The following is a 25,468-nucleotide window of genomic DNA, read 5'->3' as shown; positions in this document are numbered from 1 at the left end:
GCTGATGGCATTTTGTGTCTTGTGAGAATATTGCTGCTAAAAAAACCCTTAAATTCATCTGTGAGAAACTAACATGGTTTTGTTAAAAATCTCAGTGTAAACACATCCTCAGTTGCACGAACGCAGATAACTCTCATTTTTTAAAATCTGCTTTTAGGGAAGACTCTATTTTACTCTCTTTACTAAACCTGAAATGATGTGCTGGTTGTGCCAAGTGCTACCAGACTTTTTGTTTCTGTTGTTGCTAGGTACTTGCTTCTTTTAAAAAATTATGTCCCATTGGTCTCAAAATAAGGGCAGCTCTAGGGCTGGCATACATTTTTGCCTCTTCTGAGGATGTTTCAGGGGAGCAATGGAACTGCAGATATAAGACCTCCCCTGATCCATTCCTACATATCTGTTTTACATCAGCTGCCTCTGGGGCAGTGACAGCGGAGCAGTGATAGTGGTGAAATTTTACATTGCTGCATTGAGGAAACCTTTAGTGACAGACCTCCTTCTACACCTTTGAGAGGGAGGTTTACAAGTGGAGAAGGAAGGCGTCGTCCAATGGCCTCTCATCTGTCCTCAGGTGCCAGGGATTGCTATTTCATCCATTCCTTATGAATTGCTGGTCTAGAGGCACTGCATATTCAGAGAAATACTTTTGGGACTACTTGGTGCCAGCATTCTGAGTGGTTTAGTTAGTATTTGTTTGGTTTTATTTTGATATGTTTTGTGCTTAAATATTGTTGAATGATGAGTTACTGTAGATAACATATGAAGCCCTCAACATCTTTCAGCACAGATACAGAAGTGAATATGAGCTGAAAACCTGAATTATATCATAGCTGTCAACTTTTCCCTTTTCTTTCGAGGAATCCTATTTGGAATAAGGGAATTTCCCTTAAAAAAAGGGCAACGTTGACAGCTATGAATTATATTATTACATTATTTAATTATTGCAATTTCTTCAGTCATCCAGAGTTCATATAACAAGAGCTGTACTGGAACAGTTTTTATCTTTTGCAAAATATTTGGATGGCCTCTCACATGGAGCACCTTTATTAAAGCAATTATGTGATCATATCCTTTTCAACCCTGCTATTTGGATACATACTCCTGCGAAGGTGAGTGAATAGTGTGTTGTATAAAGTCCTTATTTACACTGTTGATTCATCAGTATAAGCATCACCAGTGTTAAAATAATCAAATGGGCTTCCACTGTGGCTCAATCTAAGTAGCAAAACAACAACAACAAAACTTATGTTTTGCAAAGTGTAATCCACCCTGATAATTTTATCGAAATGTGAAATATAAATTTATTAACAAACACACACTCCCTATATGAGAGAGACTATTCTATTATATATAGTATAAAAATCAGTAGCACATTAGTAACTTGGACTTGTTCTTTTTCTCATATAGAAATTTCAAAATTTCAAGACTACTTCTGAATAGTATAAAAAAGTGAAAATCTATAAATTCATTGCCCAAGATACCCTGAAGACTAAAATCCTTTTATTGTCTGAGCTTGTTTAGAAAGGGGCAGGGCTGCACATGACAACCCTACCCCTCATATCCCCATGTGTGTCAACTCCACCACTAATCTTTTCCACATCTGAAGCAAGATTTTTCATGTGTTTGGCTGAGAACACTTAAATTCCTCTTCACAATTAGGAAGCCTGACACAGGACTCTCATTTGCCTGGAGAATTATAAGCATGCTCAGCCAGGCTTGCAAAACTTCCCTCATCAAGCCTTTCTACTCAGTACAGCTCTCTCATTGGACAACAAGCCAAAGTACACCTCTGATGCAGTGCAGTGCATCAAACTTTCACATTTCTCACTTAGAAATTCTCAAAATAAGGAAGGAAAGAGCTGCTGTTCGAGCCAGATGTCTTAAGTTTAAAAATGTGAGAAGTAGCATGTAAAATAAATAAATACAGATGAGGGCTCTGGTTTTTTTTTTAAAAAAATTGTCAGCATGACTATACCTAAGTTAGCAGAATTTTGGCTGGATTTATTAGTGATTTAGTTTTTCTTAATAAAAGCAAGATCTGTGATACTTGCTAGGAAGAATAGATATATACGTATATGAACAACCAACCTCTTTCCCTCCCCATTCTGTATTTATCTTGTGAATTGCTACCATGCTTGTGTAATGATAACTTTAGGTTGAACTACAATCTGCAAAAGGTAACTTTTATAATTAATTATTTTATATAGTACACTTCTGAATTTCCCTAATGACTTATGACCATATAAATAGAAAAATGAAATGATACATGATTTATTTACAGTGTAATCAAAATTAGAAATTAAATTTATTTATTCCATGTGTTCTTTTTATAATATTCTTCAGGTTCAGCTCTCGCTTTATACATACTTGTCTGCTGAATTCATTGGCACTGCTACAATCTACACTACGATACGTAGAGTAGGAACAGTATTACAGTTAATGCACACACTGAAATACTACTACTGGGTGGTTAATCCTGCGGATAGCAGTGGCATTACTCCTAAAGGTTTGGGTAAGCATAATGAACTTAGAAATGGTAGGGGGTCTGTAAATAATTGTGTTAATATGTTCATTTACACTGCTAAAAATAGTTTTCTTATGAGTTGAACTCTGTAACTTCGTAGTAAGAAGCCTATTTTAAACTGATGTTCTCTTTTTGATTGATTGCGTTGGAAGCTTTTAATTAGCAGCACAAGGACAATTTGAATAAAGGGAAGTTTGGACATTTGTAATATGTGAAGTATTGTTTTGTGACATATGGTTTCTAAAGCTAATTTAGAATGCATTAAATTATGAGAAGAAACTAAAACAGCAGGAACAGATTTAAGATGCAGATTTTAAATACCAGTACAGTATTATGGTAAATTGGTTGCTAGCAAGTTAAAACATTTAAGGAATATTAACACCACACATTTTAGATATGCTGTAGTGTTATTTTGAAATGTTAATTTCATGCACAGTACAATGTTAAATTTGTTGAAGATTCCTAAGTAGTTCTCCTGTGGTCTCTACTCAGTTCTTATCTTTCTTGAACTGTTATCCCCTTCAGTATAGCTTATTATTCTCTCTTGCTTGTTTCCCCGTATGACCATAGGTCTCTGTTCTGCTGTCCTTGGCTGGTTCTCTAATTACTCTTCCATTATTTCCATTGGGGGCAAGTTTTTCTTATCTCCAGTTGTATCCCTCAGAGATCTTTCCACACTATCCCATAGTTTTGATTATGTGGTGACTTTCCTTAAATCCTTACTTATACACTTGGGTTTTGTCTTCTTATCCTTAGCTTCAGAGCCTTGGTGGGACACCCCTATTATTTATTTGCTTTTATATCCTGATGCATTATAGAATCAGAGTTTGAAGGAACCTCCAAGCCCTCAGTCAGTTCGGGAATCTTGTAACCACAGCATTCCTGGCAGAGTAAATGCCAGCCTTTCCAGCAAAGGAGGGACAATCAGCTCTCGAAGTGATCTGTTTCCACTTTTAGCAGTTCTTGCCACTAGGGCATTTCTTCTAATGTTTAGCTAAAATTTGATGTCCTACAATTTCCAGCCATTGGTTTCAATCCTGCCATTTAGAGCAACAGAGAGAAACTAAGAGAGAGAAACTAAGTGTATGCATTTCTGAAGTGGATTTTCCAGGTAACCCACACTCACATCACTCTCCTCTCTCTGTTGTCTCCTTTAGGTCAAATTGTAGATTGTAATCCCTTTAGGGCTGCGATGTGTCCTAATGCATGAAGTTTTAAAAAGTGCAAATCAATGTCAGTACATAAAAAATGCTGAAGTCACTTAAAATTGTTGCGTATGTTACATTTAAGCTGCCCTTTCATGTTTTTCAGAAGGTCCTCGGCCATCACAGAAGGAAATCATATCACTGCGTGCATTCATGCTTTTATTTTTGAAACAGCTGATTTTGAAGGTAACATTTTAAAATATTATTGGGCAAATGACAATAAACATCTGGTGTTAAAACTTCATTGATGATGAAATCTTAAATTGGTCAAATTGTAACAAAGATCAATTAAATCATTTCTGTAGGATCGAGGTGTCAAAGAAGATGAACTACAAAGTATATTAAATTATTTGCTAACAATGCACGAGGTAAGCTTGTAATAGTTAAAAATACAGATCTCTTAACTTGTATTTTGTTTTAACTTCACAGAAATAGTGTTTCTCTAATATCTTATGTGTTATTTAGGATGAAAACATACATGATGTACTTCAGCTGCTAGTGGCATTAATGTCTGAACATCCAGCATCCATGATACCTGCCTTTGATCAACGAAATGGGATACGGTAAAATTAACAACAATAATATTCTCTCATTTTCCTTAGAAATGAAATTTGTAATATTCTATGTCTTCAAATAGATTTAATGCATCATAGCAATTGATTAGTATTCATGACATATAATTCAGAATTTACCAATGTATAATAATTCAAAATAAAACAATATAATATATTTTCTAGTTAAAAGTTTATGTCTGATATGCTGTACAGGTGGTTCATTCAGTTTTTACAGGTAGAGATTACAGTAGTCAGTGATATCCCTGCAGTTAAAAAAAAAAAATCTTACAAACATAAGTGTGGGTGACATACATTGTTTTCCTGCAAAATTTTATTTAAAACAAAGATAAAACAACTACATACAATCAGAGAATCGTCTCTGAATATTCCACAGAGCTTTGTCAAAGTGAATATGCTAAAATCACCACAAACTTAACAAACACCAAATGATACATAATATCCTCCATAGTCCAAGTGAAAGAAGTGTGCATGGCATGCTTTTATTGTAGAAACGTGTGCAAATAAAAGATGCTTCTGTAAAAATGTACGGCATGCCAAAGGTTTTCATAGTAAACTGAACCACTGTGATTGATTTGGATGAGGCTGAGGTGTCCTGCTTGCCAGTGCTGACCCAGTACCAGCAGGAAACTCCACAATTGAGGAATGCCCCAATGCACCCATTCACACTGCAGCTGGATGAAAGCTGCTGCCTACAGTGTCCCTGTTGGCAATAGCCAGTGGAAAAATTGTCAGTTGGGCTATCGAGGGGGTAAGGTAGGGCTGTGCAAGCAATGAGTCTGGTTCATACCTCTTTGCTGTACCAGCTTGGGATCTTGGGTGGCAAATAAATATTTTCTTTTTGCTCTAGCCACCCAGGTCAACACAAGCAGCAGGGTTTGGTGACTTCACTCTGATCCGGTGCTGGCCAGGGGCTTAGATTGCCTTCGTAGTCTTGATTTACTTGTACCTCCCCCAAAAAGGAATTGTTTTTCTGAGTGACTGCTTTTGTCTGATTTTATCTTGCAGAGTGATTTATAAATTATTGGCCTCAAAAAGCGAAAGCATCTGGGTGCAGGCACTGAAGGTGCTAGGATATTTTCTCAAACACCTGGGCCATAAGTAAGTGCACTGATTCAATTACTAATATGTTCTTCAGACAACTAAACAAAAGGGTCTGAGATACAAAATTTTCTATTCAAAATTGACATTTTTTTAATCTTAAAAAGTATAGTTTTGTCATTTATTTATTTTTTTAGCTCTTTTAATTTAATTAATATTTTATTCATCTTTCTCACTATTCCAAAGTGTAGAAGTTGTGGAATACTTTGATAGCAATCTATTTTATCCTGTCAAAAGCTATGTAAGGTCGTAAAATTTGAGAATTTTAAAACCAGTGAATTTACTAGTTTGTCAAATTGAGACTTGCTGAATTTGTTTTAGTTTTGGAACAAAAGTATATTTTATATTACAATAGATGCAATGGAAATTTCTTTAAACCAATCTCAAATGAAAACCTCTTGTTCGTTTTTGAACAAATTTTGATGGGCACAAATCTTTTTTTCAACATTTTTTTTATTATTTAAATACAATAATTTATTATCTCTATTAAACAGATCAACAACCGATTTTTCTCTTGGTAAATTCCATATTTATGTTTTTCTCTAGGCGAAAAGTTGAAATCATGCATACTCACAGTCTGTTCACACTTCTTGGAGAGAGATTGATGTTGCATACGAATACTGTGACCATTACAACTTACAACACACTTTATGAGGTACACATTACTCTAGTGCTATCAAATTGATTTGTAAATGATTTGGTGTAAAACTGCTGGTCAGAGAAGGAAATGTAACAATCTTGTATTGTAGATTTTGACAGAACAAGTATGTACACAAGTCGTTCATAAACCACACCCGGAGCCGGATTCTACAGTGAAAATTCAGAATCCAAGTAAGAATATTTTGATATTGAGACATTGTTGTATTTTTTTAAAAAGTCAATCATATCTTACATAGGAACATTTTCATTAAGTCCTTTGGATGAATGCTTGATTATAGGCAATTGACAGCCTACAGGTTGTTGTCAAACTACTTGTGGAATGCTGTTTCAGAGTTTCCTCTGTCCTGATGGAAAGCTAGATAGATTCCAGAGTGTATGAATAATGTAAGGATTACTCCTCTGTTGTGTTCTACTCTTTCCTTACTCCTTTAATTTTCATGTTACTATTTTTTGAACTCCCCCTGCCTTCCAATTTCATGTCATCCACCATTACAAGCCGAAAGTTGATAGGAAAGAAAACTGTGATAAGCTTGGGGAAAGAAGTTTCCTGATGTGATCCATCCTTTCCATCCCCTCCTTTTGAAAAGGGGATGGTGTTCATAATATATTGGGCTCTTGGCAGAAATGACTGCTGGTTATGACTTTAAAGAAGCTCAGATTTTTAGTATTTTTGAATTAAGTATAGTATGCTAGTTAGAATTTATTTTGGAACAGGTAGCTAAAATGGTAGATGCTCCCTTTCTGTCTCTTTCAATATATCAGTCTATTTATAAGGTTATATATTTTAGGATGCGGGTGGCGCTGTGGTCTAAACCACAGAGTTTAGGGCTTGCCGATGAGAAGGTCAGCGGTTTGAATCCCTGCAATGGGGTGAGCTCCTGTTGCTTGGTCCCTGCTCCTGCCAACCTAGCAGTTCCAAAGCACGTCAAAGTGCAAGTAGATAAATTGGTACCTCTCCGCCGGGAAGGTAAACAGCGTTTCCGTGTGCTGCTCTGGTTTGCCAGAAGCGGCTTAGTCATGCTGGCCACATGACCTGGAAGCTGTACGCCGGCTCCCTTGGCCAATGAAGTGAGATGAGCGCCGCAACCCCAGAGTCGTCCGCGACTGGACCTAATGGTCAGGGGTCCCTTTACCTATATGGTAGGAAACTTATGCCTATACCTATATGGTAGGAAACTTGTTTACCTTCATATTTTAGGAAACAACCGCATTTGCACAGTTTTATAGAAGCTAAAACAATTCGGTCTAATTCATTGACTTTGTTTCTTAATTATTCAAAAATATAATTCATGCATTTTCTCTTTTAAAGTGATTCTCAAGGTTGTGGCAACTTTATTAAAGAATTCAACTCCAAGTGCAGAACTAATGGAAGTTCGCCGTTTGTTTTTATCAGATATGATAAAACTTTTCAGTAACAGCCGTGAAAATAGGAGGTATGCCAGTAATCTTTATTCCCTTTTGTTTGTGAAGCTCAACAAGGTTATTTTCATCTGGGTGGAGGGGTGTTCAGCTATAGTTGTGTAAATTCAGCTTTATGTAACCTTCTGAAAAAATCCAGAAAGAATAATTACAAATCTCAGCATATTTTCCATGGATGTGTAATGTGATGCTGAGAGGCAAACAAAACTTAATTAAAAGAAATACAAGTTGTAAGATTTTAGAATGGAATGCTTTGAATGAATATTTCGAATGACATATTCAGGCTTTCCTTACATCTGTAACAAATGGAAAAGTTCAAATGCCATGTGATCATATTGTAACTATTTTATTTTAGATGTTTACTTCAGTGTTCGGTGTGGCAGGACTGGATGTTTTCTCTGGGATATATAAACCCAAAGAACTCTGAAGAACAGAAAATTACTGAGATGGTGTACAACATCTTCCGCATTCTTTTGTACCATGCAATAAAGTATGAGTGGGGAGGATGGAGGGTCTGGGTTGATACTCTTTCTATAGCCCATTCCAAGGTAAGAGTCAGTTTCGGAAGTTCAGTTTAGCTGCTGGTATAGTAGTCAACATGTCATAGATAGAATTTAGTGCCATCTTGTGGATAGTATGAAATATGACCAGTTACCACTGCCTTGGATTATTTTCACTATAGTTCTTCCATCAGCTGCATCTGTGCAATTAAACATAGCAATATACAATTATAGTCTTTATCATATAGATCTGCTTGCCATAATTTGGTATCTTAACTCAAAATTCAACATCTTAACACAGCGTGTATGAACACTCACAGAAATGTTGTTAAATAATATTACTATATTACTAGTTAAATAAAGGAGAAATACTGATAATTGAGTATAATACAAAAATCCTCTAAATTGTGGAAATTTTAAATTTTCTTTGCATTATTCAATAAAATATTAAATAAAAAAATATTTTTAAGATACCTTGCTGTTGTTTCCCTTCCATAGTTCTTATGTAGTGAACCAATTTCGCAATTAATGTAGATTCCTAGATTTTATCAATCTTTTCATTGATAGTTGGTATGATCAGTGCATCATGGCTGCATCCAATGCTTGTGGATCAGTTGTTCAGTATAACTCCCCCTTCCTCTTCCTTCCCCTGTAGCTCCCCATGCACCATCAAAATCTGTCCAGATGGTTGAGGGACCCCCAGGAGGAGATTTGGGGAGTTCAGGGGAAGGTGATAGGAAGGGGAAGTCCCATTGTTCAAGTAGAGCTCAGAGCATAATGTTGGATACAGGCATTTACTTTTACAGATAGGAAAAGTTTTCCCCACTGAGATATAAAACTTATGTAAGTAATGTAGTCTACTTATAATTGTTTTCATAAAGATTTTTCATATTATATGTCAATTTTATTAAATGCTAAGTATCTTATCACTTTTTTCCTCCACTTACATTTAAATTTTTACTTTATCTGTTTTTCTGAGTTCTTGGTGACATTTGCCCCTAATAGTTCCATTTCCCCCCTTTGTTAATAACCTGCTAAGGGCCCATACTCTGTTCTGTTTCACTCAAGGAACACAGTGGCTTGATAGTGTTCCAACAGTTTTAATGTTAGTTAAACGTGTAAGTATTGACTTTTCTCCTAAAATTGTAATTTGTTTGTATTAAGGTCACCTATGAAGCTCACAAAGAGTACCTAGCAAAAATGTACGAGGAATATCAAAGACAAGAAGAGGAGAATATAAAGAAGGGGAAAAAGGGGAATGTTAGCACTATCTCAGGCCTTTCAGCTCAGACGACAGGAGCAAAAGGTGGAATAGAAATTCGTGAAATTGAAGATCTTTCACAAAGCCAAAGCCCAGAAAGTGAAACGGACTACCCTGTTGGTACAGATACTAGGGATTTACTTATTGCAACAAAAGTATCTGATGATGTGCTTGGAAGCGCAGATAGACCAGGGGGTGGTGTGCATGTAGAAGTTCACGATCTATTAGTTGATATAAAAGCAGAAAAGGTAGAAGCCACAGAAGTAAAGCTGGACGATATGGATTTATCACCAGAGACTTTGGTAACCAGAGAGAATGGTGCCCTTGTGGAAGTAGAATCCTTATTGGACAATGTATATAGTGCTGCAGTTGAAAAACTTCAGAACAATGTTCACGGAAGTGTAGGCATAATTAAGAAAAGTGAAGAGAAGGACAATGGTCCCTTGATAACACTAGCCGATGAGAAAGATGAACCTTCTAACAATACCTCATTTCTTTTTGATAAAATACCCAGCCAAGAGGAGAAATTGCTCCCTGAACTGTCCAGCAATCACATTACTATTGCAAATATGCAAGAGACTCAGATGCACCTTGGTGTGAATGATGACCTTGGACTCCTCGCTCACATGACTGGTAGTGCTGACATAGCATGTAGCTCGAGCATAATAGAAGATAAAGAATTCAAGATTCATACCTCTGTGGATGCAATGGGCACAATTTCTGAGAGAGACCTGGCTTCATCATCCAAAGGATTAGAATATGCAGAAATGGTTGCTACAACTCTTGAAACTGAGTCTTCTAGTGGTAAAACTGTACCAAATGTAGATGCAGGGAGTATGATATCAGATACGGAAAGATCTGATGATGGGAAAGAAGTGGGGAAGGAAATAAGAAAAATCCAAACCACCACTACAACCCAAGTAAGTTTTTTGGTACAATGACAATGTTACTATATTATTAAATTTATTAATAAAGTGTGTGTCTATATTTTAGGTATATCAGTTTTTAAAGAGAAGTAAATGCCTAGATAACCTCACTCAGCAGTTTCATGTAGATATGAATCGGTGTAGAGCATGAGACTGTTCATCTCTGTGTCTTGGGTTTGAGCCCTTCAATGGGCGAAAGCTTCCTGCCTTGCAGGGGGTTGGACTAAATGACCCTCATGGTTCTTTCTAACTCTACAATTCTAGGAAATAAAACGAGTCAAGGACAGAGGTTACTAAAATGAAATGAGATGGAAACATGCAGACCTCCATAGTGCAAATGCCATGGAGAGGAGCAAACCTTCTGGCATTGCAAATAGCAGTGAAACTACTGTAACACTCTGCCATGACTCCCAAGCAATCAACCCGAGTGTGCTTTCTCTTAAACGTTATATTCCCAGAATTTTACAACTGAAGAAGACTTTATTGACTTTGTTTCACTCTCACTCTTTGGCATTTATTTAAAATAATAAATAAAGCTGTCGCCATGTAGCATTGGAGAAACATTTTTATCTAGACATTACTCAGTACTGTTTCAGCAAGAAATATACCAAGCATGCTTCCACAGAGAATAGCAAATTTTCCAACTGTGAAGGATCTAAGTCTAGATCAGAAAAACAGTAAACAGTAACCAGGAATAGACCATAAAGTGAGCACTGTGCAGATAATCGCAGAAATTCATTCTGAATCCCTTTGGGAATTAGACTGAAAGGAAGGAGGAATGTGGGGGTTTAAGATAGTTACCCAGTCATAAAAAAGACACTATGCACAATTCCAGAAGATGTTGTTCTGGCATGTAAGGCAGGCTGGGTCAGTATAATGATCAATGTACTGCAGATGTGGGGCTGAGGGAAACTAGTTTGCTGAAGACCTCTTGGTGATTTCATGATAAAAAGTCACATTGGGTCCACCTGTTAAAAACAAACATTGTAGTAGCTGGGTCTCTTAGGCACTACAATGCCTTTTTGCAGACTAGAGAATGGTATGCTGATTCTTCTCACCCTACCTAATGATTCTCTAAATGACACCAATTTTGATGATAGCCAGTCAGAAATTGAAGATATGCCACCTGGGCACAAATACATTGCACCATCAATTGCAATGGGATGCTGTTAGGAAGAGCAGCACCACTCCTTTCAAACTGAAAATAGTTCAAGTGCACTCTCCACATGCAGTGCTTTTACCCATGACTTCCAGGATTTTTTTCCTCCCAGGATTTTCCCCCCTGACAAGTGAGAACCTCACACATGGAGAATAAATAAGAGTCTCTTCATTGCAATTCTTTCTCCTATTTGTAATTCGAGATGCTTTGAGATGGACTTGAATAAAACTTTACAGAATGGATGCATACGCCTCTGCTAAGGCAGCCTTTTGGAGACAGGTGCTCCAGAATGTGCTTCTAGGGTTGTAGATAGCCATTATATACCTTTTCTGGACCCAGCATTTGTATGTCCCACCTGAGAGCATATTCACAACTGTTGGGCTTGCCTGTAAAAAGTATATTTCTTTGAGTAAAAAGCTGGTCTCAGGCCTCACTTCTCTCTTTGACTGCCTAGTCTAAGTGGCTCTGTTTCCAAGTTGCCTTCAGCATCCAGAGAAGTCCTGCTGGTGCTGCCTGTTGCTGGTGTGTGTGTTTTTATCGTTCTTGTGTTGAGTGTGAGTGTTTGCAGCTTAGACAGTTGTGCTGGTTGGGAATAAAATGTTCTAAACACATTCTGGAGCACATGCCTCCTCAAGGCCACTCAGCAAAGGCGTATGTGTCCATCATGTAAAGTTTTGTTCAAATCCAACTGAGAGCAGATTTTCATTCAAAGAAAAATACCTTTCACAGGTTAAGCCTGTGTTTCTTTTCAGTGCAAAGGTGTGTAGAAACCTTGTCCCTGCCAGCTGTGTTATAGAGGATAAAAGGCTGCTCTTTTGTAATTGCCCTCTTTCATTTTTCCTTGATAGTCTTTCTTCCAGCAAATGTGGGGAGATTTTAGCCCTCCAGACGTTTTTGGACTTCAACTCCCAGCATCCCCAACATGGCTAGCGATCAGAGATGGTGGGAGTTGTAGGCTAGCCACATCGGTCGGTCCACAGATTCTCTACCCCTGAATTACATGTATATTGCAAGGAATAGTCGGTAGATCTTATTACGATTTTATTACAGAGGTGTGTATGGCTTGGAGAGATTTGTATGGAGATTTGCATGGCGTGGAGAAAGTGAATAAGGATTTCCCCCCCACCATCTCTCATAATAAGAGAACCTGGGGCCATCCAGTGAAGCTCAAAGTTGGAAGATTCAGGGCAGTCAAATGAAATTACTTCTTCACGCAGCACATAGTTAAGCTACGGAGTTCACTCCGACAGGATGTAGCGATGGCTGCCAACTTGGATGACTTTAAAAGAGAATTAAACAAATTCATGGAGGATACTACTACTAGCCACAATGGCTGTATTCTACCTCCACTGCCCGAGAGAGCATTCCTATGTATATCAGTTGCTGGCAGCTGCAATTTGAGGAGAATGCTATTGCACTCAGGTTTTGCGTACAGGCTTCCCATTGGCATCTGTCTGGTCATAGGATGCTGGACTAGAGAGGCATTTGGTCCGATCACGGCAGGCTCTTATATTCTTATGAGAAGTAAAAGGAGTTATACTAGGAGTAATATTGTGAGTAATGGTTTCCATTTATTTTGCACATCAAAATCATTCCTCCTTGTAGAAGAAACAACTGTCCTTATATTACAAAGGCAAATACTTTTCATGAGAAGTTAATCCCATTTTAAAACAGTACTGAGGGGCTGGACTTTGGTTAATTATAAATGAATGTTCTTAAATGCAAACTAATTATTTTATTTGTTGCATTTAGACTGTTTACATGTAAAACTTCATATATCCTTATGCTGATCCAGTATCTTATTCAGTCACTTTGGAGGTCTTGATCAGAAGTGTTTTCAGTAGTCTAGCACTGGAAAGTAATTCTGCTAATTAGTTTTTGCTGGCCGTTGAATATTTGCCTAGTAATTATCCTTGACACTTCATTCTCTTCTTTTCATTACCAAGCAAACTGAATTATGACCTTGAGAATAAAACATTATACAGTGAAAGCTGATATGTAATCCAGAAATCTACATTAGTAATATTGAATCAATCAACATCAACAAAATAGCTATTTGAATACCTACAGAATGTGGTTCAAAACCACATAGTTGGAACTATGCTTATTGACTACAAAACACTGAAATGTCAAGGAATGAAAGTGATTCCTGTTTGTTAATGATCAAGCAAAATGCTGTGGCAGCTTTTTGGCCATCTCCCAAACTTGGTCTAATCCATCAAAAACAATAATTTAAAGTATGTTGCTTCATGTGTTCTATTTTAATTGTTTTAACAATACCACACATTAGGGTATTGTTTGTTATAAAATAAATACTTAAAAAATGGAAGTCATCTCATAGTAAATGGCACTTAGAGCTTTACAGAATTCTGCCAATCCTGTGTTTATCTGCTTGCAGTTCAAGGAGTTATTTCAGAAACATAGTGTTGACAACTATCTCTACAGCAGCACGATTCCTTGTCAGTGAATGAAACCTAGGCCATTGCCTTGAGACCTGGAAACAACCCTAGATCACACAATAGATTTGTTTTACATGCAAGCTGTCTTGACCTTCTTTGCAATACTACAACTTGCAACCACTCCTATTAAAAAAACCATATTTTGGATTGCCCTGTTCACATTTGTCTACATCAATGCACACTTAGAGACAATTGGGACTGCTCATGAATAGAATAAAATTCAGTGTGTTGTAATCCCAAGTAAAATTCTACATTAGGAAAGAAACTATGTAGGGCGTAGGCTTGGTTTTCTCTTATGTCAGGTGTATGTCTTTCTATTCCTGCATTCAAGCAGCTATACTTTGTGTACCATTCTCTTTTATTTATTAAATTTCCAACCCACCCTTCATCCCAAAAAAGCTCAGCATGGCAGTCCCCAAAGTGGTAAGACAATAAAATAAAAATATACCTACAGTATCTAAAAACCATGTAAAACAGTCACTGGTCAACACCAGCTGGAAACTACCTAGCAATGGCACCACCAACATGGTCTCCCCTGCTGATTGTAGGGCCCAAGATGGTGGTTATTAGGGAAGGTGCTTTTTTAAGTACTACCCAAGTCATAGAAGACTTTGTATGCTACTACTAACAGTTTGAGTTGGGCACATCAGCTCATAGCCAGTGCTGCACTTTCAGGAGTTGTGACACATGGTCACATCAGGCTACCCCACTTCCCAACCTAGTGGCCACATTCTGCACTATCTGCAGCCTCTGGGCCATCCTCAAGGGTGACCTTGCATTACAGTAGACAAGGCAGTTGAACATTTGTGTTGTTCAAGTAGTAAGTACCATTGTTTACATAGTCAAAAGTGCAACATGCATCCACAAGAGGGGAGGTTCGGTAGATTCAGGGTAAAACCCCAAGTTTCCAGAAGTATCAAATATCTTTAGAAGTAACATTGCTGATGGGTGCATATCTGGACAACTTTGTCAAGTTATGGATGTCCCATTTTAAGGAAGCTGTTGACAAACTAGAGGGCAACAGGATAATGAGGGCATTTGGAAACCAAGTTGCACAGAAGTGGTTGAAAGATGTTAAGCCCGGATAATAGAAAATGAAGAGGACACATGATACATGTTTTCAAGTATATGAAGGGCTGTCATGTAGAAGATGGTGCAAACATCTGCTAGGAGCACTTTAGCTACAAGATCCCTGCATTGAGCAGGGCTTGGACTAGATGCCTTCCAACTCTAGCATTCTTTGATTCCAAAGCAATGCTGTGGGGCTGGGTGGAATTCACATACATATTTTCCCAACACGGACAGGATGAAAATAGCTACTGGGATGGATTTAGATCAAGAAAAAGATCACAGCAGGGAAGAGTCAAACACATTTTCTCTAGCGCTACTAGAGGATCCTCCTGGCTGCTTTTAAACCAACCAACCAAACAAACAAATGGCACATAATCAGCTTTTGAATAGCTTTCTAGCAAGCTCACATGATACAACCTGTGTGTTTTGTATCACTTCCTGCCAGGATAATGGTCTTCCACTTAAAGAGTGAGAAAACTTAACTAATGTTTTGTTTACTGCAAAATATAATTATAATATTTAATAAAGTCAAACTTAGTGTTGATATTTACTTACCTACTTACTTACGTATTTTAATGCTGCTCTTCAACTAAAAAAGGCTCCTAGAGCAGCTTAGACATATCAGGGATAAGAAGGTCAGGCCTCACAAAATACAAAGAATGTCGCAGGAAGGAGGGAGGAAGCAAACTGGCACTAGTTCTTAGAGACAAAATGCATGCTTTTGCCTACAAAGGGCTTCATAGGTGGTATTAGAACAGGACAAAATTGTTTAAGTAAGGATGGCTAGAGACAAATTTACACTGCTTTCATTGTTTTATTTAATTATGAAGAAAGATCACATTAAATACGTGTGTTTTAGTTCCCATGTGTGACCAGTGCCAGAATTTTGCATTGAATATTTTAAATATATTTACTGCTTATTTAGGCTGTGCAAGGTCGATCTATTACACAACAGGATAGAGACTTGCGTGTTGATTTGGGATTTCGGGGAATGCCCATGACAGAAGAACAGAGGCGACAGTTCAGTCCCGGTCCACGAACAACAATGTTTCGTATTCCAGAATTTAAATGGTCCCCAATGCACCAGAGGCTACTTACTGATTTGCTTTTTGCTTTAGAAACTGATGTGCATGTTTGGAGAAGGTAAGGGGCCTTTTTTGTATCATTTTTTGTATCATTATTTCACTAGTATAATAATAAAACTATCATTGCCTGTTAATCACACTAGGCAGTTAAGCTTACCGCTGTGGAAGCTGTTAATGTATTCCTTTACCTAGCTACTTGAATGAGTAGCATGCTTCCTGCTCTTCATAAAGTAAATTTTCTGTTTGACATTTACTACACACATTCAGCATGGCTAGTAATATAGCTTCAAGAATGTTGGGACTCAAGGTGACATTCCTGGTTCTCCTGATCCTGTGAGGAAGGTTGGCTGAGAGAAAGAGAGCGATTAGCCCAAGTGCATTTTAAGGTCAAGTGGAGATTTGAGCCATTGTCTCCCAGGTCTTAATCTACTTAATAGCCTTCCACCTTACTCCACATTCTTGAAAAGAAGATGTAGAAAATAACTAACTGGGATACAGAGGAGAGAAATACTCTTTTCCCTTAGGCCTTGAAGCATATTAGGTTTCTTGTTAATAGTCCTGTGTAGCAGCTTATAGAATAGCCAATTTAAGCTACATACACTCTTATATCGGGGTCAGGGAATAAGCTGCATGGAACTTTGTGGGGCTGGAAGAAAGTTTGGTTCATTTTGTCTCCAGTGGTAGGTGTGTCATTAATGTATCATATGTGTTGGCAGACAGCTTATTAATAAGAAAGTTGGATGGTAGCATTTCAGAACTTATTTGCAAGGCTACCTTTTAAAAATAGTTTTCATTGTGATTTCTTGCTGTTATGTTGGTTTTGATCTTTGTGTTAGAAATCTATTCTAAAATTTCCCTAACGCATTTTTCCTCAATTATTTTTTGTAGCCATTCCACAAAGTCTGTCATGGATTTTGTCAATAGCAATGAGAATATTATTTTTGTACATAACACTATCCACCTCATTTCCCAAATGGTAGACAATATTATCATTGCTTGTGGAGGAATTCTACCATTGTTGTCTGCAGCAACATCCCCAACTGTAAGTACAATATTTCCATCTAGTGGGTATGTTGAAAATTGCATGCCAAGAACAATGTGCCAGATGCTTTGTTTTTGGAAGTTTCCCTTAAAAGAAGAAAATGTGCATTTTTTAAAAAAAAAAAGTTTAGAAAGTGAATTCTAATCAAACATGTTCTTAACCAGTTTATATAGGTAATGCTGTATTAAAGCAATGATTTATTTTTGAAACAGTACAGTTTTCAAATGCTCTGGGAAAACTAATAGCCACAATTGCTAGAAAGTTATACCAATAGCTAAACCACTTTTCCCCTAGCTTATCCCATTTAGATCATTATAGAATGATTTTCTAAAATATCTGAATGGAGGTACTAAACATTTCAAGAGAAATATGTCTTTAATTTGGGAGCATATTCCATTTAGGAGAGACAAAGTATGTACACCCTTTTGTTGCAGGTGGTATATGTGGAATTCTTTTGTTGGATACAGTACAAACAAGCACAGTTCAGATTCCTTGACCACTTCTTCCTTGTGGCACTAACACTGTAAAATACCTTCTTTAGAATTATTGCTGGACTCTTACATCAGTTTTACAAAGATAGGCAAAGTTCCAAAGAGGCCTATTAGATGTGTACAATGGCTTGCACACATCCAGTGGTACGTCTCGTCTTCCCTTCATTTTACCCCCAAAACATCACAATATATTTTAAAGAGTGTCTGAAACTGCCTCATGTTTCAAGGATACTTTTGAGAGCAGGACAGAGAACTAAAAGGAGAGACTTCTAAAGGCCCCCTGCACACGTGGAGCAAAGCACATAACTCTGGATCTCAGTTACAGCTTTACTTACATTATGCATAAAATGCTTACTTATTTAATAAAATGTACACACCACTGAATTGTTGTAAAGAGCTTAGAGAAACCTCTAAGCTCTTTACAACAATTATTAAATATAAATATGAATAAATAAGACAGGTCACCCTTCTAAAAGCAACACATTGCAATACAGAATTAAGTTTTGATCAGTGTTTTTTCTCTTGATCTTCCCCTAACTTCCCACTTAGCCAGATGTTGTTGGACTACAACTCCCATCAGCCCTGACAGATGACTAAGCTGGCCGTGTTTGATGGGTGCTGTAGTCCAGCAACATCTGAGCACCCAAGGTTGAAGAACAGGGAAGTGGGAATGGGGCTGTAGAGTTCTGGGGTTATAGAATGGGAGCTGGCGCTCACATTTTCTGTATTAACCTCCTACTTGAAAAATTCCCAGGAGTGGAATGGGGAGCAGACTGGATTAGAACCTTTCTCCTTGATGCATATGATGATGATAATTAACCTGCAGGAAATTGCTTAAATGAATGAATATTAAAAAGAGAGAAAGAAGATATCTCACTTGCAGCCTGGGGTGATGTAGTCCACTCTTCCACAAGTCTTACTAGCCTCTTGGCATTTAATGTGGGGGGGTATCACTTATAGATGCGCTCAGTTCTTGGAACACTTCATAAAAAGAATCTGGTGTTTCCAATAAAGCGCAGGTTCTTTTCTGGTCAGTAGAAGAGAGAAATCCTTTTGATCTTAAAGCTGCCCTGGCTCCCTCTCCCCCCCCCCCCCAGTAAGAATGCAAAGTTTGGTGTAAGATAGATTTCCTAGTTAAAAAACAATGAGACCACAACAGTCATGAATAGACTGTACAAATTGGCAAACAGGAGGAGTTTGTTTGAGGTCATACATGACACAATTACAGCATGAATTACAGCACAAATACAGTGTATTGCCTTTAGATTTTGATAGGAATGTGAGAATAGAACAGGTTTCTCTTTGGAAACAGCAACTTAGATTCAAAGTGCTACTTTGGGCACCCCCAGTGGGATCTGAAACTTTCGTTTGAACAGCATATGTCTTTTACCTATTCCAAGTTGCAAGCTGCTTTTGAAAAACTTTTCTGAGTTTCAAAAGTGGTTTTCCAAATATAAGTCTAGAGCTCCATTTAGCACGCAAAACTGCTATTTGGATCGGGGCTCTTGAAATTTAATTTAAAATGTAGAAATGTTCTAGTATGCACACAGCCGCTATTTTGGTAATGCATGTTAGATAACCATGTTGCTTTCTCAGCCAAATGACTGACAAGGCACACTTCACAGTACTGCAGCTGAATCATAGAATCATAGAGTTGGAAGAGACCACAAGGGCCATCGAGTCCAACCCCCTGCCAAGCAGGAAACACCATCAGAGCACTCCTGACATATGGTTGTCAAGCCTCTGCTTAAAGCTGATCTGTGAATACTCTTTGGAAAATGATTGATGGCATGGAGCCATTCAGCAGTTGCTTAGAACTATTTTGCAGCTCAGAATGGTGAATGTAAATATAAAACCGTAAAAATTACCAGCAGATCACAAGATCCTTGCATCTGGCAAATTGTTGGGTTTCAAAATGTCTTAGAGGCACCGAGCGCTTCATTTTATTTTGATGGAGGGGTTGCCTTTGAAGGTAGGGAGCGGGTGGCGCTGTGGTCTAAACTACTGAGCCTCTTTGGCTTACTTATCAGAACATTGGCAGTTCGAATCCCCGCGACGGAGTGAGCTCCCATTGTTCTGTCCCAGCTCCTGCCAACCTTCAAAAGCACTCCAGTAACAACAACAACAACAACAACAACAACAACAATAATAATAATAATAATAATAATTTTTATTTATATCCCGCCCTCCCCAGCCGAAGCCGGGCTCAGGGCGGCTAACAACAATAATCACACAATTAAAAATATTTCATTATAAAAATTAATTAAAATCAGATTGATGGCAACCGATTAAGCAAAATTCTGTGCAGGTTGCCAGAGGAGGGAGTCAGGCTGCGCCCTGACCAAAGGCCTGGTGGAACATCTCTGTCTTGCAGGCCCTGCGGAAAGATGTAGTACAAGAAAGTACAAGTAGATAAATAGGTACCGGTGCGGCGGGAAGGTACACGGCGTTTCTGTGCGCTCTGGCTTCCGTCACACTGTTCTGTTGTGCCAGAAGCGGTATGGTCATGCTGGCCACATGACCCGGAAAGCTGTCTGTGGACAAACACCAGCTTCCTCAGCCTGAAAGCAAAATGAATGCCACAACCCCATAGTCGCCTTTGACTGGACTTAACTGTCATGGGGTCTTTGTCTTTACCTTTGCCTTTACCTGTCTTTGAAGAATTAAAAGTTTACAAATAGCAAGCCAGGCTTTTTTCCCATTTTGGTAATTCTGACTTCTAGCTTTTACTAAGAAAAACGTATTTATTCTTCGTATATTTATTTTTGTTCATCTATTTGTGTATATTGAACTGCATAGGTCAAATGATATCTAATTTTAAGTTTGAACTTCAGAGTTTGTTTTCAAGAGGTTGTTTTAAAAATTGAAACATTCAAATTGTAAAGTAAAATACATGATTTTAGAGTATTAGTTTCTATTTTGCATTGTATTTTTTAATTTGATTGTAACATTTCTTTTTCTTTTTGTTGTGATCTGTTGTCTGCTTTGTCTGTTGCATGTCCAGGGTTCTAAGGTTAGTATTACTGCTACAAGTTTCAGTTCATAGCTTTTACAATTTATTTTATTTCGTATGCATTTTTCAGTTACCCAGCCTTTGATAGAATGAAGTAAATAATATCTGCATTATGAAATTGTTCATAACACTGTAAATATATTGATCTTGAGTCGGAAATGCCATCTTCACAACATATCACAGGGCACCACATGCAATACTTTGATTCAGATGCATCAAAATGTGGGAGGACATACCATCCACTTTGTATTATTGTGCTTTCACCTACATGATCTGTGTTTAGTGGGCGTGTAGTGGATCAAGGGACTTACCGGTAATAAACATGATATTGTTTCAGGAAAATACTCATTCAAGATTATTTTTACTGCAGGCCTAATTTTTATTGGATAAATATCAATGAAAACCCTAAACAAATTGACTGGTTATTTTTTAACTGTTATTCATGCTTGGATCGTTAGCGCTTGCATAGTAAAAGATCTGTTTTGAATATTTACATTGTTTTTATGAAATAGGCAACATTAGCATAGAGTAGACCTTAAAAGAGAGGAGGACAAAGTGTTATCTCCTCCCCAAATTATCTATTTTTGCAGGAAAGAGTCTGGAGGGTGCAAAATTTTGTGCCTGGTAGAAGGAAGATATTCTCATCACAAACATGGCCAGTCCAAAGCTCTGTATCCACAGTCCAGCTCAATTTGTGGATTATATCATATAAATCATATAAATAAATAGAATTCATTTGCACAGGCCTTATCTTTATGTATTGTGGTGGTTGTTTAGTGTATTTATATTCCGGCTTTCTCCCAAGTTGGAGTCAAGGTAGCTTACTTCATTTTCAAACAACTTTATAAAATACAAAGTACAGTCAAACCTCGGTTCTTGAACGGCTCCATTGCTGAACATTTCAGCTCTCGAATGCCTAAACCTGGAAGTAAGTGTTCTGGTTTTCAAATATTTTTCAGAACTCAAACGACTTCCGATGTGTGATTCTCTTTTTTCCTCATTGAAATTGCTGACAGCCCTTTGATTTTCAGTTTTTGAACATTTCGGAAGTTGAAGGATTTTCCGGAATGGATTATGTTCAAAAACTGAGGTTCCACTGCAATAAAAATAAGCTTGTTAAAAGCAACGGAGGCTGTGGGGCAAGTGGACGAAGAAGAGAAACTTTGGGTGGGTGCTTGATCTGGCACCTGGATCAAGTTTATATGTTAAATATCACAAGGGACAAGATGGAGATCTGAGGGACCCCGCATGTCAGTGACTATGGGGTTGAACAGGAATTCCCCAGCATCACTTTCTGAACTTGTCCCTCCAAGAGCAATCAGAGCCACTGTAAAGCAGTGGCCCCAGGTCTCATCTCACAGGCGGTGCAGAAGGATACCACAAAGATTTGGGAGGAATCCTAAGCCTTGCAGGACTACCAAAAAATAGAAGAAACCCATAAGTGGAGGGGGAAGCCTAAAACAATCTATTCAGAGCTGAGAATGCCCAGTGAACATTAAATGTTGACTGATTGATAGGGGTGGGGAAGTGGAAATCTCAGGAAGAAGTGGCTACAAACCTGAACAGGCTCACCATTACAACATTTTGTTGCCCCACTGATGCACTAACAAAAGTGCATCCTGTTGGAAGTTTTGTAATGTCGGTGAACAATATCTGCATCCAGATGTGCATTTAGGATTCTCTGTATTTTACTGTCCCTTCATTACAATAGAAAACTATGTGGCCTTGTTGTAAGACAATGCAGTCATCACAAGAACTGAAGTGTTTCTCCACCAATTTACACTAAATATAAAACATTTGCTTTATTTTTCGCTCAGTAGTGGTGCCACATCGTTAATTGTGATGGTTTGTGTTGTGCCACAACATTGTCATGTTCTCTTTGTGCCCCCTGGTTGGCTGGGATGCACTCATGCAGGTTAGGGGAGGGGTGAAACAAGAGCTGTGAAAAGGAATGAAAAAGGTATAGTTAGGCAGGTGTTTGAAGGGATTTCACATTCCTAAATTTTAAAGATAAAAATAATTCTAGTTTGCCTGTGAAATCTGTTTGATGAAATAATTACTTAACCAGACAATAATGGGAGCACTTCATAAAATCGTTGACTTCTTTCTCCTAACTTTTAATGAGAGCAAAATCATATTCCAACATATTTGTAAGTTTCTCTGTGAAAATGGACCTTCCTATTGAGTTTACATTCTTAAAAACTAACTATAACTTATAATTGTGGAACACAGTGGGTTTAAATATAAATTAGAGCATATTTCTTTGGACTTGTTTATAATAGTCTCGGTGTTCTATTTGTTTATAATAGTCTCCACATATGACTGGGTATAATCTTCAAAATAACTGTTTTGGGTGTAGAGTGGCACTATTTTTATGGGATAGTTGCAACGTAACAGTTGGCACTCATACCACTTTTGGAAGTGATCCTGTGACTTTGTGGACATGGAAAAGGATGAATTTTCCAGTTACGGTCTTGTAAACAGGATTTAGTCGCAAGATTGCCCTTGGATTGCTAAATAATTTAATTGTAACTTTTGCGTATACACACGCTCATAGGAACAATCTGACAAGTCATTGCATGAAAGAAGTGTGTGTGTGCGCGCGATAGATATACTTTATGTGTGTGCGCAGGAAGGGGGATTGATTTCACCTCCAGAGGTGCACTCCATTGTCTCTCTAGACAGACGGATGCCAACAACAACATATATTTAATTTTGTAGGGCTAACAAATAGGACACCCTGCAGTAAATCCCACTTGGTCAAAAATAATAATCACCCTAGTCTAAAATTCCAATATGTATTGGAACAGTTTTTATTTTTTTTATCACTTCTTTGCTGCCGTGGGTTCATTTGGAAGGAAAGGATATAAATTTTAAAAACAAACAAAAAAAATATTAGACTGTATAATCAGTTGTGACTTTACTCATCTCATGACAGTGTCCTGGCAATCATATTTGTTTCTCCTCGTACTCCAAAAATAAATTAAATTATGCTTTGTGTCCACTTTTCAAATAATGCTTTCCTAAGTGTACCTCAAAGATAGAACAAGATTATATTTTGCGTGGGCTATGTATCTTCTCTTAGTTCCCCAATGATGCAGGAAGATATAGCAGCTCTATGAGCCCTCCTTGTCCTGTGCTTCTGTTCCTTAATATGGACAATTTACAGATAGACAAAATTGAGAACTCTTTCTGCATTGTCTCACACACTCATATTACCATAGTGCTTTGGCTCATATGAGTAGCATTAGTTTACTTACCAGTGTAGGAACTTTGTATTACCTAATATGGCATGCAAATGTGAATCCATCTCTTCTCATGCCCATTTCTATACTGTTTGTGTTCAGTTTAATCGGAGATTGTTTTGGTATATTTCATGCATTCAAATGTGTGATAGATTTAGGAGTCTAATGTAATGATTTTCTTTTAAAGACTGAACTGGAGAACATTGAAGTAACTCAGGGTATGTCAGCAGAGACAGCAGTGACTTTCCTCAGCCGCCTGATGGCTATGGTTGATGTACTAGTATTTGCCAGCTCGCTAAATTTTAGTGAAATTGAAGCTGAAAAAAACATGTCTTCTGGAGGCTTAATGCGACAGTGCCTAAGGCTTGGTAAGTTTGCATGGAACAGCTCAGTGCATTAAATAATTACTTACAGATCAACGAAATGAGGCTGCAGTAAAAAAGAAAAAAAGAAAAAAGCCAAAGCTGACCTGCTTTTGATTCTTTGGGTTCCAAAAATCTAGAAGTCTGTGCAGTTGAGAATATCTGCTTATTCTCTTCAACACCACCATTAATTTTTATTATGCCAATTAGCAAATTTTTTGAGCATATGTTCATTTGCTCTGTAGAACTGTTCATAGCTTCTACCTTTTAAAAATTTCTGTATTTTGTTGTGTTTGAAGAAAATTGCATCCAGTCCAGGTTAAGATAACAAGTATTTCTCTACGTAGCAGAACTGTTCAAGAGCGCTTTATGTTATTATACATTGTATTCTTAAAAGTTGTACATTTTTCACATATACCAAAAAAAAGCTAACATGATTGCTGCAAGAGGACGAGAATGTGTTACATGCTGTGAGACACAAAAAGCGGAACTTGTTAGCTTGAAGGAGCCTTGGTTATGGTGCATGACAAGCATACTGGCATGCTAATGGATTCCTCATTCTATTCCTCTGTTGATGACTATATTTAGCTCACCATTCTCCTTAAAATGTTTTATTTGGACTCCTTCCCATATACACAATCAAGATTAAAATTACAATCCTCTTCTGACTATCTCTTCTGTCAGTTTCATGCAGGCTTATATGAAACTGCCTAATATCGTTAGGTCATCAGTAACCCTAGGCAACGTTGTGTACTCTAGCTGTGGGCCTCTCCAAATCAGAGATGATTTCAAGCCCTGTAACTTCTCTCATTTTCACTAATAATTGCGGCAACTTCAGACCTTCTGCATGCATTGTATATGCTCCAGCACTAAACCGTGTCCTCTCATCTATAGCCAATCACTTGATGGTCTTCTATCATTTTACCTCTGTGCTTTCTGTCATCCATTCCTTATGCCTCAAATGGCATAGTTCTCTATTTGCCGGGCATCCTCCTTCTTCAGGATCGCCTTATCAGGACTACCCTAGCTTCACTTTGTATGCTGCTCCTCTTTCATCTGACCCTCCTCAATCAATTCAGATACTAGTCCTCAACCACTTTCCCATCGCCATCAATTACAAATTGCAAAAGCATAAGGAGGGTTCATTTAAATGTGTTCTCTACTATGCTGTGTATACTGTTGCTGCTCATTTAGTGTTCAACAGTAGTATCTTTTCTGAATAAAATTAAATACACATGATTAAGAGATGAGTATATTTAACTCTGCCTCAGTTTTAGCATTAGTGCATATAGATGCTGTTGTAAAATCCAGCGTTTATGTCATGATAGGGTAACATATTATGGCAGATCTCAGGCACTAGGATACAATATTTT

General features: G+C 37.7%; 1 protein-coding gene across 6 annotated transcripts in view; it reads left to right on the top strand.

The window, feature by feature from the left end:
- The window catches only part of NBEA (neurobeachin), a 356,767-nt gene that overhangs the window by 62,504 nt on the left and 268,795 nt on the right, over window positions 1–25,468 (top strand). For 3 of the 6 annotated variants that reach the window (XM_083498844.1, XM_083498843.1, XM_083498842.1), the window contains exon 1: window positions 23,901–24,101. In XM_083498844.1, coding sequence (XP_083354970.1) covers window positions 23,954–24,101 — 148 coding nt within the window. In that variant the 5' untranslated portion in view covers window positions 23,901–23,953. Of the gene's footprint in view, window positions 1–956; window positions 1,110–2,343; window positions 2,513–3,835; window positions 3,916–4,034; window positions 4,098–4,194; window positions 4,293–5,309; window positions 5,403–5,948; window positions 6,058–6,151; window positions 6,234–7,371; window positions 7,496–7,836; window positions 8,030–9,145; window positions 10,163–15,782; window positions 16,001–16,830; window positions 17,011–23,900; window positions 24,102–25,468 lie in introns of those variants that run through there. The other 3 variants (XM_083498846.1, XM_083498847.1, XM_083498848.1) reach the window with 2 other exon arrangements.

Source organism: Podarcis liolepis (assembly GCF_965112155.1).
Source record: "Podarcis liolepis genome assembly, chromosome: 4".
NCBI classification, from domain to species: Eukaryota; Metazoa; Chordata; class Lepidosauria; order Squamata; family Lacertidae; genus Podarcis; species Podarcis liolepis.
This window is presented reverse-complemented; position numbering and strand designations above follow the sequence as displayed.